The sequence below is a fragment of the Ictidomys tridecemlineatus genome, chromosome 7 (assembly GCF_052094955.1).
Source record: "Ictidomys tridecemlineatus isolate mIctTri1 chromosome 7, mIctTri1.hap1, whole genome shotgun sequence".
Lineage (NCBI taxonomy): Eukaryota > Metazoa > Chordata > Mammalia > Rodentia > Sciuridae > Ictidomys > Ictidomys tridecemlineatus.
The window spans coordinates 194,945,579-194,973,064 of NC_135483.1; the positions used below are offsets into that span (position 1 = coordinate 194,945,579).

A 27,486-nucleotide genomic window follows, 5' to 3' on the forward strand; every position below is an offset into this window, starting at 1 on the left:
ATAAAATATATTAAGATCTGTTATAAAAGGGCTTTCTTTCCTCCACTCTGAGTTATATGGTGCAGTACCGATTAGTTGCTCACATCAAAACTGAGACTTCTGTTTTGGAGGAATTAACAAAAGACAACACAGCCTTAATAAATCAACACCAAAGTTCATAAGTTCAGGGTGATTTGTCTTGGGAACAAAGTCTTCCCTAGAGCTAGAGGCATTCAAAGGAACTCTTGGCGGTAATGGGATTATTAAATATCTACCTGAGACCAGATAAATATTTGATGATTTTGCAAAGCCCTGGGATTCCTTTCAGTTTTTCTTCTGCTGACACTTCCCCCCATGGGGTCTAGACCTTGTGGTTCATTAGATTTTGCAAATGAAGGAAGGCTGGGGTTTCCCAAGAGTGTGCGTGTGCAGGAAACCACACGGCAGAGGTTCACCAGAGGGGTGTGTGTGCTGTGTGTGTGTCTGCTTGCATGCCTGTGCGAGGGGGGCAGGGAGGCGCAGGGGCAGCCCATGAGGGCTACAAAGCTGCCACCTAGAGGCGCCTTTCTGCAGCTTATATAACACAAGTCTGCAGCTCCTGAGCTCACAGTTCCTCAAAACTGCTCAGCGCTGAGAGCAAGCTCACAGCCAGGAAGACAACCGGGAGCCCAACCAGCCCCGAGGTAAGGAAGCGGTGCCCAGCAGCAGCCTGCTGAGAAAGGAAGCGGACAGGCAGAGCTCTGGCTCTTAAGCTGAGAGGGCTTGTTGGGAGGACCCTTTCTGATTGCTGAGATGGGTGCCTGGGAGCCTGGTTTCTGGAAGTGCAGGCTGCAGGCTGTTATCTCTGTGTTCAAAGTGCCTCTGCCGATTCGGGCTTCACCTCTAGCTATGGAAAGCGCAGGGCACTGGCGCAAGGCGATTTCCCTGTGTGTTTGTTGAATTGAGGAATCTGGTGTTTATTTGCTGCTGTGGGTACTTAAGCTCCAGTAGGAAGGGACTTTGGGAGAAGGCATACCGTCCGTTGTGCTTGCCCAGAGTTGGCATAGGGTTTAGCTTAGCACCACCGTTACCTGCTTTGCTTCTGATATTGAGTGGGAAGTAGAATTGGCTGTAATACCGGCAAGACAAACACTTTAAGGGGCAGCCTTAAGTGAACCAGAGGGCTGGGTTGAGAATCTCTGTGAATCCAGAATGTATTTGAACTCAACTCTTTGGGGGATTACCAGATCCTGAAGTCCGGAAGCTATAAATGGGAATGTTAAATACAACCCTGGTCATCTTGTCTCTCAGTTATATCCTTGCTAATCTAATTTAAGTATTTATTGTTCTCTTAGAAAGTGTTAAGACCGACTTTGATGGGAAAAGAAAGCATCACACAAAAGTCTAGAGTTTGATAATTTACATATATTCTTCAGGCAGAAGTGAATTTTGTTCCATTTTGTTAAGATGCATGTGGATTCCAGGGGTGGCTGAGGTTAGGAATGGGTGGTTAGCCAAGACTTGTAACTTCCAGGGAGAAGGAGAAGTTGTAAAAGTCAGACTGGCTGTCTCTCCCTGTCTCTCCCTGACTCTCCCTCCCTCTCTCTCTCTCTCTCTCTCTCTCTCTCTCTCTCTCTCTCTTGCTTGCCATTCATTTGCTCACAACAGGATTAATTAGTTTCTCCAAAGTAGGAGTGGGCCTCCGTAAATGGTTTACAGCCCTTTGAAGGTATCTGGGGCAGTGACATCCCCTAAAACTTCAGCCTGCAGTCTCGCCCTGGCAACTTTCTCCTTTTCTTCTAAAACGCAGATGCCGCCTTTGTGTTCCTTTATTTATTCCAGGAAAATGTGGAGATCAAATAGGCATGCCCAGCCCGGGCAGCGAGGCTGTGGTTTCTGATTTCGGTGCTTGCACTTTCTGTGGATTTTCAGGGATGAGCTGCTGGTCTTCCTCCCTTCAGAACAGGAGCTTAGCCCAGATGCACAGGCTCTCTCTAGGGCAGAGCTGCACATGGGAGCTCTAGCTTGGAAACAATTTGCTCTTTTTTCCCTGTCTCTGCCATAAACACTTGAATCTGCGCACAACTGCTGAGCTTCAGTGTAGCCTCCAGGAGCCCGGGTGGGGGAGGGGATGCAAAAGCCAGGGAAATTGAGGAACGGCCATGTGTTGCTGCTAGTCTTTTTTTTTTTTTTTTAAGAGCATACATTGCAGTTGTAATTTTTAAAAAGCTCCAGAAAATTCCAAGGCAGCAGCTTCTGCTTAACTAGGTGAGGACTTTTGAGGTGAGTTTGCCCCATTTAACAGCAAGCATTTAACAGCAAGTCCTTGGAGAGTCGAGAAAGTATTATGATTTCTAATCAGGCCCAGAACAGGCCAAGTATAGGCTTTCTGGATGAAAGAAAGAAAGGGGAAGAAAAAAAAAAAACCACCCTGCCCAGAACACCCTACTTCATCAGAACAGTGGCTTTTTGTGTGATGGTTTTGGGCAGAGAGCTCCTGTTTTCACGTCAACAGGAGGGAAGTGGTTGAAGTTACTCCAACCTGGGGCTGGAGGGCAGTCACTTTATAAACCGTAAGAGGAGAGAGCAGAGGGCTTCAGAGACTGCACATCTTTAGGTTTTTTCTCAGTGATTTTGTGGAACATGAATGGAATTTGGGGCCTGAAGGCATTTGCACTTTTAAACCAGGCAACCAGGGGGCTTAGCTTACTCTTAGCAACAAGAACAGTATTAAAATGCTGTGCGGCTGGATCACGTGCAAGCAGGTATAATAGAATGAAACCAAAACTGCGTCAGGTCTAGTGAAGTACACACACACACACACACACACACACACACACACACACACACACGGCTAGCTCCAGGACATATATTCTCTATTATAAGGAAAGCAAAGAAAAGAGCAAGAGAGAGACCAGGATGTGCCCTGGAGAGTGTCCCTGATTTTAGTACTTTTTTTAGGGCTTTCTGCTGGGCATGCTCCATTTGATGAAGGTCCTTACAGAGAATCTACTAGTTTGGAATTACAAACCCTCCACCCCAACCTCCACCCAAAGCAAGAACAAAAACAACCATTATTGCTTTGTTATAAAGTGACGGGGATGGCATAACTTCTCGGTGACAGTTTTGTGGAACTTCAAGTGGACTTGGAAGCAGACTTTATTTTGTCCCAGGATCTTAGAGGGTGGAGGGGCTGTGGCTATCGCAGGTGGCCTTGAGCCACTGCTGGCCGGGGGGGACAGATAAGGCGTGGGCAGGGTGGACTGCGTTTCCAGGGCTGTGTCAGGCAGATGGCTTCGCCTCCTCTCTTCCTGTGTCACGGAGGCCTTTGAGGACGTCTTCCTCAGGAAGAGCCTGAGGTTTCCCAGCGTGGCCCAGGGAAGCTCCTTGTCTCTCCTGGGAGCCCTCCTAGCCTGGCTGACCTCCCACTTGGTCCTCAGCTGGGTGGGGAGGAGATCTCTGATCACACTCGGCCAGCCCAGACGGCTGCCTTTGTGACGGAGCCTCGGCTCTGCTCTGCTGGGCACAGCCTTGCTCCCCGGCAGCTGAGCACAATAGACCGGATCGGGTTTCTGGTTGGGGCCTTCACTTTATCCCCCAGATACTCACAGTGGGTCGGGCGTCCCCCGTGTTCATGTGAACAGGCGGCCTGTGTCAGGATGGGCGTGGAGTCCCCCCTCTGCATTCAGTGTTCTTCCTTTCCTCCTGTTTAGTATGTTTTGAGTTCACAAATAAATCAAAGCCCTTCCCTACTTCCATAAAATAAGGTCACTCTGGGCCGTGATGAAGGTGTCATAGGACCACACTGTCTTCCATGGAGTGGCCCTGGTGCAGACCGCTGCCCCTGCTGCCCTCAGGCCCAGCCACAGAGGCTGCGGGGAGCAGGCCTGCAGGTGGGCGGTCAGTGTCCGGTGTCCCCTGGATTTAACCGGTTAAACAGTTAAACACAACAGTGCAAGTCGGCCGTGCAGAGAGATCTGATCCCAGTCCCTGGGTGTCTGTGCCCGCCTTGCCCCCAGTTTCCAGGTGCACACATGGCGGTGACAGGGACTGAAGGCCATGGTCAGCTCTTACGTTAGTACAATGAATTTCTCCAGGAAGTGCCCTTGCAGGGCACAGGCCATGAGTTACAGACAGATGCTAAGGAGGTGACCTGGAGGCTCAGGTCCAGACAGGCTCCACCTTATCTGATCTGCCTCCTGCAGAGCCGCAGGGCCCTCCTCCAAGGTGCCTGCGGTGGCTGCTCTGCACCCAGCCACCAGGGTGCCCCTGCCAGGCCTGTGGGTATGAGTGTCACTTTCGTCCTCTAAGCTTCTTCTGCCCCAAGCTGTGGCCTGGCTCAAGACCTTCTTGTGGCTGCTGAAGAGTCAGGCCAGCCTGACCTCCTGCCACCCTCCAAGACCACTCTCACCTCCTCCTCTCCTTTATGGGGAGTCTGCCTCAGCCAGGCCGGGCGACTCCCCTGAAGTCCAGAACCCGCCTGGGGCCCCCTGGGCGGCCACTCCGGAAGCCCTCCATGGGTCACTAGAGGGGGAGCACCTCCCCTGCTACAGGAGGTACCTGCCACCTTGCTGGGGCCTGGGGGACAGTGCTGGTTTTGCCCCTCGCTGACCTCCTCAGCTCTTGGCCGGGGTAGGGGGGCGGGGGGATGATCCTCACCTTCACCTGCCCCAGAGCAGTGCCCTGCAGAGGCCTGCAGACCTCAGCGAGGCGAGGATTCAGAAGAGGCCTTTGGGAAACCTAGTCCCAGTGCCGGCTGAGGTCACCAGCCTCGGGGGCACGATGACCACTGATCCACTTTGCTGGTGTGGCCAGAGGATGACAAAGGAGACGTGGTGGGAGGCACCAGGCTTGAGCAGGAAGGCGGTGGGGTGGGGCATGGACTCCTGCGGGGTCGAGTGGGGAGAAGGTGGAGGGGCAGCGGCCAGGGCGTGGCCTCGGGGGCTCTCCCCAGGCTGGAGGGCCAGGGGGAGCTGTTAAGGCATCCTGGTGGACATTAGCCAGACACCTGAACACTCGGCAGGCTCTTGAAGGAGCTAACCCGGGTGAGGGCACGTGGCCTCAGAGCACACCTGGCCACCCCGCGGGACTCTAAACTGGGAGACTTCTATCCTGGCCTCGCCAGAGTGCCGGGTGAGCTCAGGCAAACCCCGTGGATGCAGCTGAACCCCCCAGGCTGCCCGCCGGGGCTGGGGCGGTGCCAGGGATGTGCGGTCAGGATAACAAACCTCGGAAACCAGAGGAGAGTCTCCCAGGAGCGTCCTCCTCCCAACACGGAGGACCTCGCGCACCACTTGGGACTGGGAGTGGTGGGTGGATAGTCCCTTTCCAGACCCAGGGCCAGTGAGGAGGGGCAGGTGATGCCATGTCCAGCGCTGGCCCCCTCCTGTCATGGTGGACGTGGATGCTGGGTGAGGCAGGTGGTGGGCAGGGTCTTCCCAGCAGTGACTCTGTGGACGGCACTGGGCCGGAGAGAAGCTCAGAAGTTAGGAAGGCAAACTGTGTTTATGGCTTTCTATTCTCAGTGGGTTCTCTGGGATCTACAAAAATAGAACAGGAGCCTTAATTGTTCCGTGGGTCATTCCTCCCTCGGTTTAAATTTACGTGATTTTTTTATGTCAAATTTCAAATAACACAGATGTTTATAGAGTAAAAACTACAGTCTTCCTTTGTCCCCTTTTTCTACCCTTGCTGCCAGGGTCGCACTTACTGAAGACTCCTGTGCCCTTGATGACATTTGCATTTGAAAATACACTCGAGTTTTGCTTTTTCTCCTACATCAAAGGGATAATGTTTACACTTTGCCTTTCACTAACAGCATGTTATAACTCTCCCTGCTCATGAAAAACAGTGTCCCTCCCTTTTTATAGCTGTATGATATTCCAGAGACTATGCCATAGTTTATTGAACGGGTCCTCTGTTGATAGAGATTTATGTGGTCTGCAATTTTTGCTAGTAAAAAAATTACTGCTTCAATAAACATTTTGTATGCACATTTGGGGGAAATGTGAGTATTTCAAGATAAGAAATATAGTTCACATATAAAATTATAAAACCCTAGAATGGGAAACGCCCTTTACTCTGAGCCCCTGGTCTCTTCTGGAACCTCTGTGCAGATGCTGTAAGCCGAAGCCCGTGAGGTGGGTCTCGCGCCTCCCTCACAGGCGCGAGCACGGAGCCCAGACAGAGGCAACACACAGATTTATATCCAAAATTCCTCTTGCTCTCTGGCCTCGAGCTGGCAGGAATGAGCTGTGGTTGGTCAGCAGCAGGCCAGTGCCTGGTCTGAGTGGGGTCTCCCTCGGGTCTCCTGGTTGTCAGCGGTCCCTGCTGCCAGCATAAATAGACCCATGGCTGCGTGAGGTCTGTGTGCGAGGAGCGCAGTGGCCCATGGATCCGGGTGGCCTGCAGTGGCTCTTTCCCCAGGACCAGGCAGTCCCTTGGCTTTGTGCAGGACGCTCCAGGAGTCGCAGCTCCTCTCCCCCCTGCCTCCGTGCTCAGGTGCCCTGGAGCTTTGTCCCAGGCTGTGGGAAAGCAGCGCCTGGCTGAGGCTCCTCTGCCTTCCATCTTCTGTTCCTGGCGAGGACTGAGTGGCCCTGCTGAGGCCGTTCCAGGCAGGCAGCTCGCTGCTCCAGGGGTGGACAGACCGACCGGGAGCGGCACTGGACAGAGTGCCCACAGTGGTCCCCATGATGCAGCAGGTCCTCTTCTGGACAAGGGACTGTGGAGAGGTTTGGTTTTTGACTTTCTGTTGTCGTTAGTTCCCACCTGAACCTGTGGAGGGTCTGATCCCGCCACGCTACTTGGTCGCCTTTCTCCTGGGCTGCAGCCTTCTGCGGTGGGAGGAGGGGTCCTCTCGGGCCCCAGGAGAAGGGGGTGGCCAGGGTGTGGGCCTCCGGCTCCTATGGCAGTTGGGTGCGTGTTGCTGCTCCCAGGCCAGTTGGTGCCCAGTGACTGGTGGCTGGTCATCTGTGCTCAGGGCCAGCGGGAGCCTCCCTGTCTGCTCCTTGCTCCACCTTGGACGGCAGCCGTCTCTCTGCCCTACATCTGCCACGTGGTGCCCCCCCACATCTGCCACGTGGTGCCCCCCGCCCCTGAGGGGGGAGAGGGTGTGGCTGGAGGGTGGCCTGCCTGTCTTAGTGAAATCCAGGCCGGAGGGCAGGGGCAGGAGCCAAAGGCTGGATCAGAGCCCGAGCCTTCCCAGTGCCCACCTCTGCTCTGGCCTGGGGGATACGGGGTTGGAGCTGCCAGGGGCAGGGGGTGAGTCAGAGATGATTTGGGGGAGACTGGAGGGGCCTAGACGGACACTGCTCAGCCCCAGGAGGAGGCTCCTCTCGCCTGGGCCCCTGCCTGGGGCCGTTCTCCCTGGACTGAACCAGGGCCCAGTGTGGGTGCTCTGGAGGGCAAGGGAGGCCAGGCCAGAGAAGCACCCAGGTGTGAGAGTGGGGGTGGGGCAGACCCAAGGGCCGGCTGTGAAGGGCTCAGGGCCTTCCTGTCTCTGGGCTCTAGGATTTAAGGCTGTCCCTGCCAAGGCCCTGGGCTGTGCCAGTGGGGACAGAGAACGGGCTGAAGCCACCTCCAGCAGAGCGCTCTCAGGTCCAGATGGCTGTGGGGCTGTGGTTTGTCCTCCATCCCGGCTCCTCTGCTTCCAGTGCGATGAGGACAGTGAGATTTTGGGGAGAGAGTCTGCCTTAAACCAAGCTGCGCTGCAGACGCTCCACTGTAAGGACATGGGAAGGAGGGCAGGGCCGCTGCCCAGGGCGGGCGCTGTCTGGAGCCACGAGGAAGAGCAGAGGTAGCGTCCATCTGGAGTCACAGGTGCAGGCTGGCAGGGTGAGGGCAGCCCAGGACACTTGGTGGCCAATGGAAGGTGGCAGGAGTCGCTTCAAGGAGTCTGGGGCTGGCTGGATGCTCTGAGGCCAGTCTGGGAGGCCAGGGCCTGTCTTCTGGCAGCACCTCTGCAGGCCCATTGGGTCAACGTCCTTTTGGAGTCCTTGAAGCTGGGTCTTAGGACAAGACCATGTCTCCTTGTTTGGGTTTGTCTGTCCTGACTCCATCTTGCCCTCTGTGGGTGCCCTCCTGGGCCTGGGGGACACTGGGCTGTGGGGTCCTTCCTGGCTGCAGGGCCAGTGACCCACTCCATGGTGGAGCAGAGGGGAAGTGGCTGCCACAGAATGCCCAGACCTTCCAACAGCACAGAGGACACGGAGGCTGGGTGGGGAGGCCAGGTGGGGAGCGCACGACCACCTACGTCCCCTGCACCCACACGGGAGCCGCGGGGCCTGCCAGTCTCCCTGGGTGGCATTCAGGAGTGGGCCGCCTGCTGAGTTTGGAGGCTGTGGAGGGGCTTCTGGCGGGCAGCAGGTGTCCTCCATCCTTCAGGAACTGCCCACGCTTTCCTGAGGAGCGCCTAATCTAGGTGCGTGTTCTCTGCCGGCTCCTGGACCCTCTGTGTGTGTGTGGGGGGTTGTTATGCAGCCAGTGAGAGCCGTTTCCCAAGTGGAGGAGAGCCGGCGAGGCTTCACCTTTCTGCTAAAGGGGAGAAGCTGATGGCTTCCCCTGGGCCACTGGCAGGTGGCGGGTCATTGAGCATCTGCTACCTAGAGATTCCAGGTCAGGCCCTTTGTCCCTAAGGAAACGCTGAGGTGGGTGCTGCTGTCCTAGGGCAGCAGACACAGGCAGGGTAACCAGCGAGTCTTACGTTGGACACTGCTGGGTGGAGGAGCCAGAATTCCCACCTGGAATGTCAGACAGTTGGCAAGGCCACCTGACACGCACTGACCCTCTTCTAGGAGTTGCTATGGGTAGCCCAGAGTCACTTTGGGAGCCTGACTCTTGGCTCCCTGTGGCCGAGCCCTCGCTGGCCGTGAAGGGCTGACCGTGGAGCTTGCTGGCCTCAGGTCGGGTTAGCAGGAGAAGCTGGCAGATCTCGGCTCTGCAGAAAGGCAGCAGGTGGTGACCTCTGAGCCCCGGGTCTTGGCACACATGGCTCCTGAAGCAGTTGAACAAATAAAGGGAAACTATGCCAAGGCTAGGGCCTGAGGCAGCTGGTTGGTTGCCCTCAGCGGACGTGGCATGGCCAGCCCCGAGCCTGTGGTTTTGGGGTGCATTGGGGCTGTGGGATTGCACACATGCTGGCCAAGCTCCAAGTGGCCTCATGGCTGAAGCCAAGGGGACCAAGATGTAGGTTTGCATATGAATTCTGCAAAAAGGTAATAAGCGCTAGGTCATGTTTTAAATGCAAATTGGGTTGAGGATTTGAAAGGCTTTCACCCAGACACCAAAGCGGGACGCTTGCCATTCAGCATGGCAGGGGCAGACCCACCCTGCCATTCTTGGGGGACCTAGATAAAATAGCTCCACCGTCCCCCGCTGAGAAGGAGCAGGCCTCCAGTACTGCAGTGGCCAGGCTCAGCAGCCTGACGTTTCTTTGGCCCTGAACCGTGTTGATTTCACACCCTGGGCACAGCCAGGCTCATGGCGTCTTGAGAACACAGCTGTGAAAAGATAGAGAACAAACACTGGGTCCGTCTCTGGGCATCTTGTGGACAAGACTCTGGGTGTTTGTTTATGTGACACAGTTCTCGTGCGGTTGTTTTCTTTTCTCCTTTCTTTGTGGGATACCTCAGAACTTGAGCAGAACTGCTGGGCCTTATCAGGACCCTGGAGCAGTGTCGGGACTGGAAGTGAGATTCTCTGATGAGTGATTTCTCTCTCCCATCTCTCCGGCTTGCTGTAGGTCCCTCTCACTCCCCCCCACCATGGATCTGCATCTCTTTGACTACACGGAGCCGGGGAACTTCTCTGACATCAGCTGGCCATGCAACAGCAGCGACTGCATCCTGGTGGATACGGTGCAGTGCCCCACCATGCCCCACAAAAGCATCCTGCTCTACACGCTCTCCTTCATTTACATTTTCATCTTCGTGATCGGCATGATCGCCAACTCTGTGGTGGTCTGGGTGAACATCCAGGCCAAGACCACAGGCTACGACACCCACTGCTACATCTTGAACCTGGCCATCGCGGACCTGTGGGTGGTCATCACCATCCCGGTCTGGGTGGTCAGCCTGGTGCAGCACAACCAGTGGCCCATGGGTGAGCTCACCTGCAAGGTCACGCACCTCATCTTCTCCATCAACCTCTTTGGCAGCATCTTCTTCCTCACGTGCATGAGCGTCGACCGCTACCTCTCCATCACCTACTTCACCAGCACCTCCAGCCGCAGGAAGAAGATGGTGCGCCGCATCGTGTGCGTCCTGGTGTGGCTGCTGGCCTTCTGCGTGTCTCTGCCTGACACCTACTACCTGAAGACCGTCACGTCCGCTTCCAACAACGAGACCTACTGCCGGTCCTTCTACCCCGAGCACAGCATCAAGGAGTGGCTGATCGGCATGGAGCTGGTCTCTGTTGTCTTGGGTTTCGCCGTCCCCTTCTCCATCATCGCTGTCTTCTACTTCCTGCTCGCCAGGGCCATCTCGGCGTCCGGCGACCAGGAGAAGCATAGTAGCCGGAAGATCATCTTCTCCTACGTGGTGGTCTTCCTGGTGTGCTGGCTCCCCTACCATGTGGTGGTGCTGCTGGACATCTTCTCCATCCTGCACTACCTCCCCTTCACCTGCCAGCTGGAGAACGCGCTCTTCACGGCGCTGCACGTCACGCAGTGCCTGTCCCTGGTGCACTGCTGCGTCAACCCTGTGCTCTACAGCTTCATCAACCGCAACTACAGGTACGAGCTCATGAAGGCCTTCATTTTCAAGTACTCTGCCAAAACGGGCCTCACCAAGCTCATCGACGCCTCCAGAGCGTCAGACACAGAGTACTCTGCGCTGGAGCAAAGCACCAAATGACCTGCCACGCAGAGCCCGGGACAGGGAGCTTGTGAACGTGGCCTTGGGCTGCATGGTTTCCATAGGAGAGCAAGGGAGCTTTGGGTCTTGATGCCCAAGTGACACGAAGAGGAGAAGGCGTGACATTGTGCATCTTCCTCTGTCCACGCCAGTGCAGTTGTCGCCCGGCTGTGCACTCTGACGCTTTGGCAAAGGCAGAGCTGAGCCGTGCAGCCAGCGCTGTGTGTCCAGCCAGCTTCAGGACAGGCTTGCCTGGACGTCTGTACATAGGACCTCCTGGGCTTCCTGAAATTTTTATATGGTGATTTGTATTTAAGTTTTCAGACTTTATTTTCTCACTATTGGCGTACTTTATAAATGTATTTGAAAGTTAAATATATTTTAAATATTGTATGGGAGGTATAATGCTGACATACTCAGATTGATGTAGTATTAAGATTTAGTTTGACTTCAGTTGTGACTAAGGATGACATTAATTGTTAGCTGATTTAAAATTTTATATATATATAAATATATATGAATATATAAAAATATATGCCAGTCTTGGCCAAAATGTTTTATTTACAATAGTTTTATATCTGTGTGGTGTGTTGTACCAGCACAGGATATGGAACAGAAACTGCTCCGGAAGGCAGTTTGGACGTTAATAGTATTGCAGAGTTACGTTTAAAACAAAGGAAGACTGTTCCAGGCTGCAAAACCTGTGCACAAAATGAACAGAGTTCTCTTAATTTGTAAGTTATTTTTTTTTAATAAAGAATTTTGTTTCCTAAAAATGCTTCTGAACTTCATTTGTGAAAGCATGCTTGCATTAGGTAGCATTCATGGCGATGCTCTGTGGACGCACGTGGCACACGCAGGCCCGCCGAGTAAGTATAAAGAGAACTGCCACCCAGCCCACCCGAGGGTTAGTGGGTACATGACATGAAAGGCACAGATTCAAGGTGCTGAGAATTTTAGAAGCTCTTCAGCGGTGGTGTGTTGGGGAGGGAGGTGGCAGGCGGTGCAGCGAGAGGTCTGCGGAGGCAGAAGGGGTGCAGCCAATGTGCGGCCTGCATCAGCCAGGACTCCTGTGCCATCAGGGCCACCCGTCACAGTCCTCACGCCATCTCTGCTGAGGGTTGAAGGCACACGTGCTGCTTTCCCTCTCCTTCTTAGGAGACCTCTGACTGACACTTCCTGTGCAGATTCTCTCTACCATAGACCAGCCCATTTCAGTGGTCCCCTGTCATCTGCACCAGATGCATCCCAAGATCCCCTGAAACCTGCAAGGTCCCCAACCCTTATGTATACTACATCTATTTACTATGTCTTCTCCTAGACATGCACACCTATGGCAAAGTTTAATTTATAAATTAGCACAGAGATCAATAACAATTACTGAAAATAAAATAGAATAATTATGGCAACATTCTGTAATAAAAGTCATAAAACTTGGGAATCGTGTATTTCTAGAATTTCCCATGGAGCATTTTTTGGGCTGTGAATAACCGAAACTGCAGAAGTGAGACTGAGGCTAAGGGAAGGCTTTTGACTGCTCTTGAGACAAGGAGCAAGCTCCCGGCTCGTGCATTTCCACAGGAACCTGCGCTGGGAGAAGCCCTCGGAGGAGCACTCTTGGAACGGCCGACCCCCACACACAGCCACAGGAGCCGCAGACTTCTGCAGGCCTGGCTTCTGGGTGGGAGCTCAGGGCCCTTCCCACCCCAGTGCCATCCACGGAGGTGGATTCTTTTGAGAGCTGGGGCTGGTGCCCTATTGGATAGACTGCTCTTATGGGCTCACCCATACTCCCAGTCCAGGGTCCCTGGGGGGCCACAGATGGCATCATCTGCAGGTGGACACCTATTTCCTGCGAAGGCTGCACAGCCTGAGTTTTGAGGCCAGGCAGTGGCTTGCTAACTCCAATATGCTTGACCCACTGTCATGAGTGCTCCCCGCTCCTTCTAGAAATCCCCTTTGCAGTCCTGCCTGGGACTCCAAGACTTCCTAATGGATCCCAGGTTATTGGGACCCCAAAGCTTTACTTTGATTGAATTGGGCCTCAACACTCTTCCCTGGAGCGATGTCAAGACTGGACACACAGGTCAGGGGGTGCAGAAGTTACTGCAGGGAGAGTGCTCATCCTCTAAGATGGAAAGGGACCTCTGTCCCACCCTACGGATGTGGACATGGAGGAGGTAGAAGGAATCGTGTCTTGGGTGGGCCTTAGGCAGAAGGCCTCTGGCCTCCTGGGGATCCAGAGACCAGAGGGTCTGAAATTCTTCGGTTTCAGGGTCATCTTTTTTGGTGGCCAGTGTTTAAAAACACCTGTCTCCTGAGGTGGCAAGAAAGCTATTACCCCTTAGCAACTGATGACCTCTGGGGCCCTGCCGTTGTGGCCTGGGTGCTGCTTGCCGGGGCTCTCACCCGCCCCGAGACACACTCCATGCCCACCATTCCCTCCTTGGCGGTGAGATGCCAGAGGTCCCCAGTGCGGCCTGTTCTTGTGAATCAGCGTCAGATGCTCCATGTGGTTCCACGAGGAAGCAACATGCTTTGATCACACCTGGGTTTCCCGCAAGTGAAGAAGGAAAGCTGGGCCCCTGAGAATGCTGGATGTGGAACTCCTTGGGCACCAAGGAGCAAACGCTTGTCTGATTTAGGACTACGGGTCCCTCGAGGTCTCCTGTGAGTGCTCATCCCAGCAACCAGGGACGAGACCCCTTGGACATTTGTGTTCAGCTCTGGCAGAGCATGGAGACATATGGTCACTACACCTGGAGGCTTCTTGGGTCTCTGGAGGGCAGCAGTTCAGGGGCATGGTATGTCTACAGACACGGGGCTTCTGCCCGGAGGACACTGACTGTAATTAAGGGGTGCAGGTGGGATTTGCCAAGGCTTATTTGCTTTTGTGGTGGGTGAAGAGGGCTGGCTCCTGGGTCAACCCTTCTAGTAGAGGTTGCTTACCTCAAGCCAGTTTTCATGCACACACACGAGTACATGCAGCACCGGCACCTGCTACAGCCCACGTAGCTAACATACACACACACACAAAACGATCCCCATGGTCATGTCTGGACCATGGTCACGTCTGGGACAGTCTGACCAGGGCCTGGGCTCCAGGGTTGAGGTCCACCTTCTGTAAGGCCTGGGACTCTGTCATAGGCAGCCAGAGGTGCAGCCCACTGTCATCACCGCCTGCGGTCCTGGGGGACGCGGAAAGTTTTACTTTGCTAGACCTGAGTTTCCTTGCCTCTGGAGTCAGGTGAAGATGGTCTTGTTCATAGGGTTGTTGTACTGACCAAGTGACAGTTGCTGCAAAGGGTCTGTCACAGTGCCCGGGGCAGACACCATCTGTGCTCAGGGGCCGCATGGTCCATCTGCATTCTCTGGGCACAGTCTGCATTTTTCCTCAAAACAGTGCATTCCAGAGCCACAAGGAGCGGGAGTGTCCGCCTGTGGGCAGTGACCAAAAAGGTGAGGCCCGTCTGCCTCAAACTGTGACTTTGCCCTCCAGGAGACACGTGGCCATGTCTGCAGACATTTTGACTGTCACAGCTTGGGCAGGGCATGCGACTGGCCCTCAGGGGTTGAGGCCAGGGGTGCTGTTTCCAACTCAGGTGCTCAGGAGCACCCCCATGACGCAGAATACCAGACCTCAGACATCCATAGAACTGGGGTGGAGAGCCTGGCCCAAGACTCCAGCTACAGGCAAGGGAGACACGTGTGTGGGACTCAGGCCAGGGTTCTCATTGTGGCCAAGTGGACGTCGATGAAATGAATTCAGTGCATTAGGGTTTATATAAAGATGTGCTCATGGGAAGCATACACACACATTAAGCATTAGTCAATCTTTTAAGTGCATTTGGGAGGTTTCATATTTCATTTTAATATTGAAAATATTTAGTTTAAGAGGCCCCAGAAAGAACAGGGATAGTGGACAGAGCGGCCGACGGGACGGCACTAGGCCAGGGAGGAAGCTTCTTGCCCACAGAATCACTTCTTCACCTCCATTGGAGGTGATTGCAGAGATGGAGACCACTTGCCTGCCAATCCTTGTAGTTGAATGAACAGGTAAAGCAATGGATGCTGTGCTCTAAACCGGCACAGGGCCACCCAGGTGTTCTTAGAAACCGGTCAAGCCGTGTTGGGACGTACCCGTCTCTGCTCCTCGGGTGCTTCCCTCGCGTGCTCACATGCTCTTTGGCTGGGTCGCCAGTCAGTGTTGAGATGGCGCGTTCCTCTGTGCACCTCATGCCCTGGCTTGGCCCCTGCTCTGAGCGGGTCTTGCCCACCTGGCTACGGCTGCAGCACAAGGCACATGACGCTGCCTGTGTTCCCAGGGCCATGCTTCTCGGGCCCTGAGAGTCGTGGCCGCAGGGCAGGACGCTGAATGAAGGAGGATATGGCTATCTGTATGGAATATGAGGAGCGAGGCCCGATTTCGGGTTTTTTTCTCATTTTCACAAGCTTCATTTCTGCGAGCTTTTCATATGCTTATGCACTCTGGCCCTTCCATGTGGGATTTGGAACGGCTGCCAATCACAGCGTCTCACCCGCGGGCTGGGGGGAAAGGAGAAGCTTCATTAGCCATTTGTTGCCATCTCCAGAAGCAGCAGAATGGAAACATCTGAATTCCCATAGTTATTTCCGGAACGAAACTGATTAAAATAATTTCCTAGGTAGGTCAGAATCTTCCTTTTAACAATTTCACAAAAAAAGGCAAAGAGAAAGTCTTCGTGGCGATGACATTAAATCTGCTTGGGTGACTCAGAATGTATGTTGGCACGGCAACACGCCATGTGGTGGGCAGCAGACATGTCTTGGTGGTGGCGGTGGGGTGACTGAAAGGGCCGGCTTCAGCAGGCCGCGCAGGACTGCCTTCCTCTTCGCCTTTCACAGTCAAAGCGTTTGAAGCCCATCTTTTCATTCCCTTTTGCAGGGTCCTAATCAATAGGAAGGACGTGATCACGTTTCCCCACCGTCCCCTTCTGTGGGTCGTCGTTCAAAGTGCCGCTTGTGTTCTGGGCCGCGCCCTAATGAGAATTTGAATTTCGAGCGGATCCTGAAGCATAAATGAAAAATCGCCCGTCGCCCAGCTGTGCGCCCATGAATGCCTTCCCCCGCAGTTGATTCCGCACTTGTTCCCATTAACTCATTCATCCATCCGCGCGTGCGCCCACTCGGTCGCTGGACGGGCAAGCTGTATTGAGCGCCCACTGTGTGCCGTGCTCCCTGCTTGTCTTTAAATGGCAGCCATGCCTGGGCCTTCGTGCATGCCTTTGACGTGCTTGAACAGGGACGGGCAATGAGACGGGGAGAGACTGCACTGGCAGCCTGGAGAGATGGTCCTGGAAACCAGAGCCAGAGGAAATGGTGCTTCAGATGGGAAAAGGCAGAAGGCTCCCAGGAGACCAAGCACAGCACACAGGCCTTGTCTCCTGGGATACCACCACCTTTAGAAGGGATGCTTTAGGCATAGAGGGCATCCAGACGTTGTCGCTAATTATTACACAGGGAAGCAAATCTCTGGGTGGGACTCACAGGTTTAGTGACCACCCTGCTCTGAGGATGGACAGTGAGACTCAGGACGAGGAAGTCAGGGAGTGGACAGAGCAGTCTTGGGCTTTCTGGGTTGATGGTGGCAGCCTCCTTCGGCTTCCCTGTTCCTGTGCAGCCTGGGACCTTGTCCCCCCTCCGTACAATGGATGCAGCCACCTGGAGTCTGGGACTGCCTGGGCAGCCTGCTCATGCACAGGTGACATGTGTAGTTGGTCTTCCTTTCTCCCTAGGGTTTGAGGAAGAGCTGGTTGTTCATGAGGACCACTCGACACTAGCCAGACCCTGGGCCACAGCCCTGATGCAGGCAGCGGCCACGCAGGACTTCTATAGCGAGGTCCTGGGGCTGGGACCAGGGGCCAGGCAGTCTCCACCCAGCACCACAGGCAGGGACACGGTGGTGATATCCGAAGATTAATGTGAGTGGGTCTCACAGAAGTGGAAAACTTTAAATACACACGTTCTCCGCTCTCACTGGCTGCAGAATGTACTGGTCCCCCTGAACACAGGTTTCTAAAAGGCACAGGTGGTCTCTGTGAGCCCGACCTCTCCTGGCTCTGCTCATGGGCACATGCTGCAGGCTGGCTCGCCCTGCCAGACTCCTCATTGAGAGAGGCTGAGGCCACACGCTCCAGACTGGGCTCTCGTGGTCACACCTGGCCATCCCACACCCAGTATCTCCTTATATCCTCCTCTTCTCCTCAATCCAGCTTTCTCGGGAGTTTTGAATGACCTACCACGTACCAAAGGCAGCTCCCCGCTGCCCCTGCCCAGCCTGCTTCTCCGCACCTGGGCTGCACACTTGCCACTACAGCCTTGACTCACCCCCTCCAGCTGCTGCCCTTGAGCACTGGGCTCCTTGCCTAGGAGGACTCTAGAAATGCCCTCGGCCCCTGTGGTCAGACCTGGAGGTTCAGTGGTGGACGAGCCTGCTCCCGTGCCTCACAGCAGGGCCGACTCGAGGGCATGAGACCCGCTCTGCCCCTGGTTGGACCTCACCCTCCCTCACTTCCCCCCGCCTCTCCGGCCTCCCACACTCTCTCCCACACTCTGATGGCGGCGAGAGAACTGACATGTGCCAGCCTAGCAGTCCGTCTGGGCTGCCGTGACTAAATGCCACAGGCTGGGTGGCATGACCATCAGAAATGCTTTCCCACAGTCCTGGAGGCTGAGAAGTCCATGGTCCCCTGGCAAGGCCTGCCTGACCCAGGCCTCCTGTGCTGGCCTGCGGGTGCCACCAGCTCTGTGTGTGCTCTCATGGCCCCTGTGCTGGCTGAGAGCCAGGGAGCTCTCTGAGCCTCTTCCTCAACGACACTGATCCTGCTGGGTCAGGGCCCTGTCCCGTGACTGCACCTGACCTTACTCATTCCCTTAGTCATTGAGTCTCTACTTTTAGGTCCGCCATGGTGGTGGGATCCTGGGAGGTGAGCCATTTATCCCCCTGTGGTTCATGACCTTTAACTGGGCCTCCTGCTTTGTTTCCATCTCCTGTGGGGACCCTCTTGACACAGTGGGAGTGGGGGACAGGGACAAGCCAGTGAGTCCATCAGTGTCTAAGGGAGGCTTCCTGCTTGGTCCAGCACGGTCCTCATGGCCTACCCCCGGGCTCTCCCACATCTCCTGCCGAGCCTCCTGAACGTCTCTGTCCCTGACTCACCCATCCCACAGTGTCAGGTGCTCTCCCAGGACACGGCCCTCCCGCTGGGCCAGTGCTGCCCGGTGCTTGGTGTGCAGAGTCACACCCGGACGGCCTGCAGTGCTCATGGCCACGGCTCTAGCATGGAGCTCATCTCCTGGCCATGGAGGAAGACGCAGGAAAAGGTACAGAGGGAGCTGCCCAGGGATGATGAAAACCCACGCCTGTATGTGTGTGCACGTGTGCTGAGCCTCTGTCGTGTGAATAATGTGTGTGGTGTGTGTGTGGCGTGGCACACATAGTGTGTGCTCACATGTACATGGGTGAGATACACACATAGTACATGCTCTGTGTGCTGTGTGGCATGTGTGTGGTGACTTGTGTGTAGTGTATATAGCACATGTGTTTGTGTCATATATGGTATGCATTATGCACATGTGGTGTTATATGTGTAGTAAGTATGTGGTGTATTGTTCACATGTAGTGTGTGTGGTGTGTAATGTGTGTGTGTTATGTATGTAGTGTGTATGACATGTGTTGTGTTTTTTATGTCACATTTGGTGTGTGTGGCAAGTGATTTGTATAGCCTGTGTCCTATGTATTTTGTGTGTAGCATGTTGTATGTGTGTAGTGTGAATGGTGTGAGTTGTGCATTGTTTGTCATATGTGATGTGCATATGTGTTTGTGGTGGGATATGTGTGTTGGTGTGTAATGTGTGTGATGTGTTGCAGGGTGGGTGTGTTTGTATTATTTGTGTTGTATGTGGTGTGTTACATGTGCACTGTGTGTGTGGTGTATTGTATATGTTTAGCACTATGATGTGTGTTCTTGGTGTTATAGGTGGTGTGTATGGTGTGTTTGTGGTGTGTTGTGTGTGTGTCATGCATGTGGCATATTGTATACATGTGGTGTGAATGGTGTGAGTTGTGTGTTGTGTTGTGTGTTGTGTCTGAGGGGTGCTGCTCTGTGCACTCGTCCTGGCTGGGAGGCCGGGCCTCTTGGTAGCCCCTCAGCTCACACCACTTCCTCTGACACGGAGCCGGGTGCCTCCTGCAGGGCTGGGGTCAGGGTGTCCTCCGCCTCCTTCCCTTCGGCAGCTTGTGACAACAGGATGTGCCACCCCTGGAAATGTGCTCCTGAACCACCTTTCCCTGGCCCCATGTAGCATGCTATGTCCAGATTCGTCTGTGTGACAGTGGCCCTGCAGCCCGCTGACAGGGTGGGGACGAGGCCTCCTCTGCCCGCTGTGGGAGGGGCCGTTCTCCCAGGAGGGCTGCGCCTCAGGGGTGCTCCAGAGTGCAGACCTCCAGGTCCCCACCCTGTGAGGTTCAGAGCCCTGGTCCTCAACTTGGCTGTGTCCTCTGGAGCACAGGGCAGTGTCCCGAGTCACCGGGCGTTGCTCCGGCATCGGTGGGCGGAGGCTGGGATGCCCTGGACACCCTGCGTGTCGGGACAGTCTCCTCTGTAGGCTTTGTCGGGCCCAGACGCAGGACAGCTGAGGCTGCGAAGCCCCTGCTCGGGTACCAGGTGTACCAGGGTACAGGTGTGGCTGTCTGAGGGTGTCCACAGGCCTGTGCAGGGCTGGCCTCCTGCTGCCACTGGGCAGTGTCCTGGGGGAAGGCTGCTCTCGCTTCTTGCAGTCTGTCTCTGTTGGGCGAGAGTAGCTCCTGCCACCCTCCCTGCACCATGGACACTTTCCAGCCCTCTTCTGGCCTTGCCCTGACGGGAAGGGGTGACTTTGCCAGTGTGCTTCCTGGGCTCCCATCGCTGCCTTCTGCCTCCGAGGGTATTCCTTTCTGCCTCCTTGCTGGGGCCGGTGTCTGCACAGGGGTCACAGCTCCTGGGGCCCAGTGCCCGTGCAGTGCCTGGCGGGTTCGTCTCAGCCTCTGGGCCTTGCTGGGGGCTGGGCTAGCTCCTTCCCCGAGTCCTGCCAGCCTTGGCGGACGCTTCCTTCCCCTGAAGCTGTGGCCTCCTTGTCCTCCAGTGGCTCCTCAGGACTCCCAGCACCCTCGCTAAGGTCGCCATGCTGCATCTCTCTTCTTAACGCCTGGCCTGGGCTCTCTGCTGCTGACTGGACCCTGACTTGATGGACGAACTGCACGGACACAGCCTCCAGCAGGCCCATTCCCGCCTGTCCCTCCCACGCTCCAGCAGTTGCTGATTTGTCTTTATCCCTCTCTCCACTGCATTTCTAGCACTGCCCAAGTACGGTCCTGCACCCCGTGTGTCTCCTCCTAGCACCCAGAGGAGGAGACACACCCAAGCAGCTGGCAGGGGGAGTGACTCACAGATGTGCACTCTCGGTCAGGCCTCAAGTGGTCAATGAGTAATTAGGTGTGGCCGCTGGTTGCCTGCCTCGGCCTGGCTCCATGGATGCCTCATTTCTGCCTCATTTGGGCCCCACTTACTGTGTGGACTCTGCACCCTCACCCTCCTGCTCAGAGCCTGTGTGGGGAAGTCACCATCCCCGGCCCAGCCAGGTCCTTCCCTTCCTTCATGACAACCCTGAAAGCCCAGGTCATCTCTCTCGGGTTCCTGTGACAGACGCTCCCTTCCCAGGTGTCAGACGGAGGGTACGGGCCTGTGCTCATTTTTCAGGGCCAGTGAGAGGGTGGGTTGGTTCTTAGGCTCAGGGGTTTCAGTAGGGGTTGGCTCCAGCAGCGCTCCTTGGAAAAGTGTGCTCCGTAGTCACAGGGTTTAATCAGTGCTCATTGCATTGTGGGAAATTCCCAGTGCATCCCGGGCACATTCCAGGCTGTGGGAAGTCCTAGAGGACTCTGTCCCTGCAGCCAGGCATTCCCAGCCGGCTGAGCCAGTTCAACCTGCAGGGCTAACGCTGACCTCAGAGCTTCCCCGCAAGGAGACTCAACAAAAGTGACCCTGGGGCACCCATGGGCATCGCGGCTCAGCAGCACAGGGCGGGCCCCAAGTCCGTGCTTCCTGACATTCTCCAGGCGACTCTGATTGTCACTCAGGTTGGAATGTGTGCCCACCGGCCACAGAGCCCAAGAGTCAGCTGCTTCTTCCTTTGTTCAGCGAGAGCTCAGAGGTGGGGCAAATCCACCTCCGACCCACCCTGTGGGTGAGCATCTTGGGAACAGGACTCCTACAGTGATGGTCCAGGGCTGGGAAAGAAGGCCAGAGGGGAGGGCCTTCACAAAGGGTCGTGCGTGGAGACAGAGAGAGTCCTTCCTGTGCTGCTCCACAGCAGCCCTGCCCTGGGGGAAAAGGGGAGAAAGTTTCCTCTGTGGATTTTATTTATCCCCAGTTTGGGCAAGATCCAGGCAAGTGCTTTTAGTGCAATTTCCACTGATCCCTTGTGTTTAAGCTAACATGGAGAAACCAAGTCATCAGAGAAGCCTGGGGTGTGTGTGGACCCCTACCACCACCTATGGAGGAGCCCGAGTCAGGGGCTAGCACTGAGCCCCAGGTGCCTGTGAGGGACAGCAGGCCATCAGCCTTGTGCACACGGCTCCATGAAAGTATGCTGGGCAAGAGGGCATACAGCGCCCAGCACTTGGCCCAGTAGGACAGAGGGACCTCTAAAAGCAAGGGCATCGACCTTTATGGAAGCTGATCACGAGTGGCCATCATTAGCAGTTTGCAGGGTCCTGCAGACCTGATCTGCAAGCCAGGCTGCCCCATGCCAAGCCCTCACCACACAGTGTGGACTGAGCCAGAGGGCAGGCAGTGGGTGGGTCAGCCTGGACTCGGCACTCTATCTGCTGCCTTTAGGGTCATTGCAGTGACGGCCAACACTGTGGCACCCAACGGGACGACGTCTCACAGCCAGCAGATGCATTCATGCACCCCGCGGCAGTGAGAACTGCCCGCCCCATCTTATCAGGACACGTCTTTGGCCTCTTCTTCCTACCGTATCGATGGTTTCCTGAGTGGAGTCTGGAAGCTGGAACTGAATAGTCTGTGCATTTTCTTTTCTTTGTGTGGAAGAAAGAGAAGCATCTCTATGGGATTTGACTTATAAAGTAGAGTCAGGTCCGCAGAGTGGCAAGAAGAAACAAAAAGCTACTGTGCTCTTGGTGCACAAAGGCAGGCGCTCCTGGCGCTTTGGCTCGAGCTCTGGGGTTCTGGCAGCTCTAGCGACACCATGAGAGTGGCCCATGGAAACGGTTGACTGGGAGGCCCCAATCTGAACTCAGGCCTGGCTGGTTCTCCTGCCCAGAGGCCCTCTCAGGAGAAGGAAGCAGACGCCACGTCGGGAATCCAGTGGACCCTCTGTGGCAGTCGGTGCACTGCCAGAGCAAACTCTGTCCTGTCAGAGACCCAGGGCCAACCCACGCGGGACTTTCCTTTCTGTGCCCTCTTTTCCAGGTTCCAAGTTTAGGCATAAGTCTTTGAGCTGCCACTTCAAGGGCAGCTACTCCTGTGGGTCCAGGTTTATTTTGCAAGGTTCTCTTAGGCCAGAAGTCATCCAAGGCCAAACAAGATGGCATGTCAGCAGGGTATCTGCTTAGCATGGCATCTGCGTATCGTGGAGGGAAGATGAGAAGGTAGGCCTGAGGTGGAGCCAAACGTCACCTCGTGGTCCATTTCCCCTCCCCTGCCTTTCTGATTGCTAGATTTGTTCATATAGGATTACCCTGAGGTTGCAAAAGTGACAACTCCTTCTTCTTCGTGACAGCATACGGAACAATCTGGATTGCCTTGCAGATGGAAAGCTGTTCTTAAATGGCCAGTTGTCTGATGGCTGCAAACCCCAAACCGTGTGGCTGCTTTTGGTGCTAAATCCCCCAATATCTGAAACTGGCTGTTCTTTTCAGGGGAGGGGACAGTGGCTGTAAGCAGAGGCTGTTGGTTTGCAAAGCTCCTTTGTGGAGACCACTCTCTCTGCTGCACTTCTAACTTCAAAGTGCTGCTCGGCTTTAAGATAGTCATTTCTGTACTGGGCTCTTCTCTATGTCCAGAGCCTGCTGTCGGTTACCTGATATAAAAATGCCCAGAGAACGTTTTGCATGTCAGCATTTCATTCATTCATATTTTGAGAGCGGGCCCCTAGGAAAGAGCCTTCTGCACCCCTAAACTCCAGTGACAGCACGGGGTGCAGCAGTACAGCAGGCCTGACAGAGGCTTGTTAACTTAGCAAGCCAGTGAAGGAGTGCAGGAGGTGGCTGCTCTCTGGCACCCCTTCCCTCAGTTAGAAAACAAGCAGATGGTGGGACCCATTTGAGTTTTAATTCAGCTCCAAAAATTGGCCATGCTCGATGAGCGGAGGCTCGCCAGGTCAGTTCCGGGCTCTGGGTGAATTGTGATTCCCCCATCTCTGCATGTCCCTGGCTTCAGGGTGGACCAGATACCACAATGGAGTGGTCCTTGCTGCCAGCCCAGATCTTGCTGCCAGGCCAGGATCTCAGCAGCCCAGACTTCATTCCCCACTCCCCTGAGATGCACTTTGAAGCTGTCAGCCTGGCGCTGGAAGCGAGTTCTTCCAGTCACAGAAAACTGGCTTCCTGGGCTGTCCCGGGGGCTGCTTTCTGCAGCCCATTCTGGAACACAGATGGCAATAAGGCTTGGAAATCAGACGCGCATAGATTCCCTGCTCTGGACAAATGACAGCCTTCCCGAGCCTCCATCTCTCCTCCAGAATACGGATCTTGTTCCGGGGCCCATCTCGAAAGGTGCTTTCAGAACCCATGGAGACAGAGCCGTGGCACGGCCGTGGAGGTGCACTTGTTCCCAGGCCTGGGGCCCTGCCTCCTCCCCGTCTGTCTTCTTTTCCAGCCTTGGAAAGTGAGATGGTCTTTGCTACATATTCAAGGGAATACGGAGCCTGGCAGAGAGGGCACACAAAAGGAAAGTCCCGTGAGGGTTGGCCCTGGGTCTCTGACAGGACAGAGTTTGCTCTGGGCAGGGCCCTGACTGCCTCAGAGGGTCCACTGGAATCCCCACATGGCGTCTGCCAGGCCCACGGTCTTCTCCTGAAATGGCCTCTGGGCAGGAGAACCAGGGATGGTCAAAAAAGAAGGGATTGATAGCTCAATGTCAGCCAGTTCTAGGAATTCAGCCTGTGTGGACGCTCACTTCATCGCTCATCTCGGCGTCTCAGAGAACTCCTTCTGTCATGACTCTGGGCACAGGGATTTGTCAGAGGTCTTGGTTCTTACATTTCCATGGTCAAGTCTCTTTCTATTTTAAGAAGTCTCTGAGATGAGTTTCTAAACCTCACCCTGCAGTGACATGCTTACTATTTGAAGAATTCACATATTTCTAAAAACTGGTAAGAAGAGAGAAAATAGAAAACAATCTCCTGCCCCACCTGCAGTGACTCACCTTGTGGAACCCTGTGTCTTTGCCAGGGCTTGAGTAAGCAGTGATCAGGCAGCAGGCCCTGAAGTCAAGTAACCAGCTTTGTTGGAACAGTGCAGGGGCCAAGAGGAGCTCCAGCGTCTTCCTGGCGCCTGAGGGCTGCCTGGAGGGGGTGGAAGTCCTCCAGAACCAGAATCAGCCTCCTCCACTTGCTCCACTGCGGTGGCCTTCTGAGCTGACTCTCCCCAGCCCCAGGCCACGTGGATGCTGTGCTGCTGGTTCAGCAATCCCAGGTGAGGCTGAGCGGGGAGGGCAGCTTGAAGCACTTCAGTCTGTGAGCACCCTGACACTGAAGAGATTAAATCTGGGTTTTGCACTCAGTGTGTGCTCCAACCTCTATTGTCCAGACGGTCCCTGGCTTAGGATGGTTGACGTATGATTTTCTAACTTTACAGTCAGCATCCGGTGGATTCTGTACTCTGAATTGTGAACATCGATCTTTCCTTGAATAATAATATAAGGTCTGACCTCTCCTCGTCCCATGACCATGAGTGAGAGTAACAGACACTGCACTGTGCTCTGCTGCTAAGTTGCGATGCTTGGTAGGCTAGGTGTGTTAAAGGCATTTTCTACTCAGGGTTTGTTGGCTTCTGGCCACCATGAGGTGGGCAGTGCCCATCTGATGCCTTTCTTCAACCATGGTGTTCTGCCTTAACCTCAGGCCCAAAGCCATGAAATTGGTGGATTATGGCCTGAATTTCTGAAACTGTGAGCCTCCAAAATAACATTTTTCTCCTCTAAGTTGTTCTTGTCAGGTGTTTCAGTCTCAGCAATAAAAAGCTGACTAACAGAGAGATTCATATTGAAATGTGGGGTCGTTGCTGTGACTAACCTAATCATGTGGTTCAGAAGCCTTTGGAACTGGTTTGTGGGAGGAGTGTGGAAAAGTTTGGAGATGCAGTATGGAAAGGTCTGAGAATTTTGCAGTCAGAGCTTAATGGGTGATTTTAGTGGGCAAGCAAAAGACCAGAATAAGGACAGTACCGGATTCTATTGGAAATTGGACTGGAGGCCAGTTGTGTTGTATTCTGACAAAGACTTTGTATACATTTTTTTTTCCAAATCCTGAGACTTAATATGAGGCTGAAGTTTTAAAAGTGATGCACTAATTAATCTGGAAGAGGAAATTTCAAGGCAGCACAGCACCCTGTCATTCACTGGCATGGGTTTTGCTGGCAGCTTTTAAACAGGTTTACTGTAAGAACTGGGAACAGAAAGCAGAACTGAAGGATTTTAAAAGCTTTCTGCTTGGCCAGAAAGTACGTGTAAAACTGGGGCCAGGGAAGCTATAGTAGTTTAAGAGATCACAGCCACTAAAGAGAGGCTAAGTACTTTGCATGGAACCACTAAGAAAGATGCTTGGAGAACATCTCAGGAATTTGAAGGGCCACACTCATTACAGGCTCAAGGGTATAAAAGTAGAAACTCCTTTCATAGACCATGGGGTGCCATGCATAGGGTGCATAGGGTGCCTGGGGAGTTGTTAACTCGGGATTTGTTTCACTCTACTTACCTGCCCAAGCCCTCAGAGGCTGTCGCGGTCTTGGTTCAGTGTGGCCTGATTCCTGTGGGAGCTGGTGGCAGATCTGACATCATCCATGTGATGCTGGTTCTGCATGAATGCAGGGTGCTGCAGCTAGGAGGTCCTGAAGGCTTCCACCAAGACGTCAGGGGAAGGCCAGGAAGGTGTGTCAGGGTCAGAATCCCCGTGGGCTACCCTGAGAGGGAAATGGGTGATGCTGTGAAGGTGAGGCCAGAGCGAATGGACTCTAGAGATGAAGGGAAGCCAGTCTCGTGGACGGTCTGCCGAGGAAGGCTGCCCGGTGTGGAGAGAGCTGGTTTAAAAGAGATCACATGCACCACAGGGTCAAAGAGGCAGGAATGCCCAAACCCTTGGGAGAGAACCTGTCCCTGCCTGCGTCCTGGGTGCTGAACATGGAGGGGTGTGTTCTGTTGGCTCAGCTGGAGTCCTGCCTTGTTTGGTCCCATTCCTTCTTTATATGCTGCGATTCCTCCCATTGGAACAGAAATGTTGACTCTGTGCCATTTTATTCTGCATCTACGTAACCTGTTTTTCATTTTTACAGGGGCTCAGAGCCAATAGTTTGCCTCGAGTCTCAGGTGAGACTTTGGACTTGGATTTGGGGCAAAGCTGGAACTGTTGAGACTGCGAATCTTGGAGAAGGACTTCTGTATTTTTCATTTTGAGATGGACATAGGGGCCAGGGGCAGAATATATAGTTTGGACATGAAGTATCCCCACAAAAGATCCTGTGTTCATGCAAGAATACCCAGAGGTGAAAGGTTAGATTGTGAGAGCTATAACCTCATCAGTCCATCCTGGTTTGAATGATCAACTGGGTGGTCACTGTAAGCGCATGGGACGTGGCTGGAGAGGTGGTGGTCACTGTAAGCGCATGGGACGTGGCTGGAGGAGGTGGTGGTCACTGTAAGTGCATGGGACGTGGCTGGAGAGGTGGTGGTCACTGTAAGTGCATGGGACATGGCTGAAGGAGGTGGTGGTCACAGTAAGCACATGGGACGTGGCTGGAGGAGGTGGTGGTCACTGTAAGCGCATGGGACGTGGCTGGAGGAGGTGGTGGTCACAGTAAGCGCATGGGACGTGGCTGGAGGAGGTGGTGGTCACTGTAAGCACATGGGACGTGGCTGGAGGAGGTGGTGGTCACTGTAAGCACATGGGACGTGGCTGGAGGAGGTGGTGGTCACTGTAAGCACATGGGACGTGGCTGGAGGAGGGGGTCCCTTGGGGCATGCCCTGCAGAGCTCCTCCTCCTGCAGCCCCTTCCTCCTTTCCTCTCTGTTCCCAGCCACTGTGGACAGAGTAGCTGCCGTCCAGTGGTGGCCTCTGCCTTGAGGTTGAGAGCAATGGAGCCAGCGTACCCCAGACTGAACCACTGACACCCGGAGCCCACACAAACTTCTCTCCTGCTGAGGGCTTCTTGCCAGGTATCTTGGCCTCATAATGAACAGTCGACTAACACATCCAGTAAGAGGAGACTTTGTCCCCTCCTCTGTCTCTCGGGTTCTCATGGGGTGCTCAGAATACACTGGGACCAATACACCTTTGCTGAGCTGAGGAATGAACGAATGGGACCTTTGCCCTTTGTGGTGACACAGATTTCTCTCATTCAGGCACATCTGATCAATTTATGCGC

General features: G+C 54.5%; 1 protein-coding gene across 1 annotated transcript; it reads left to right on the top strand.

The window, feature by feature from the left end:
- Positions 1–413: 413 nt before the first annotated feature.
- Ackr3 (atypical chemokine receptor 3) lies at positions 414–11,584 on the top strand. The gene is made up of 2 exons (XM_005326394.5): positions 414–662; positions 9,698–11,584. Exon 2 carries the CDS (start codon positions 9,720–9,722, stop codon positions 10,806–10,808), a length of 1,089 nt encoding a protein of 362 aa, XP_005326451.1. The 5' UTR covers positions 414–662; positions 9,698–9,719; the 3' UTR covers positions 10,809–11,584.
- Positions 11,585–27,486: the final 15,902 nt, after the last annotated feature.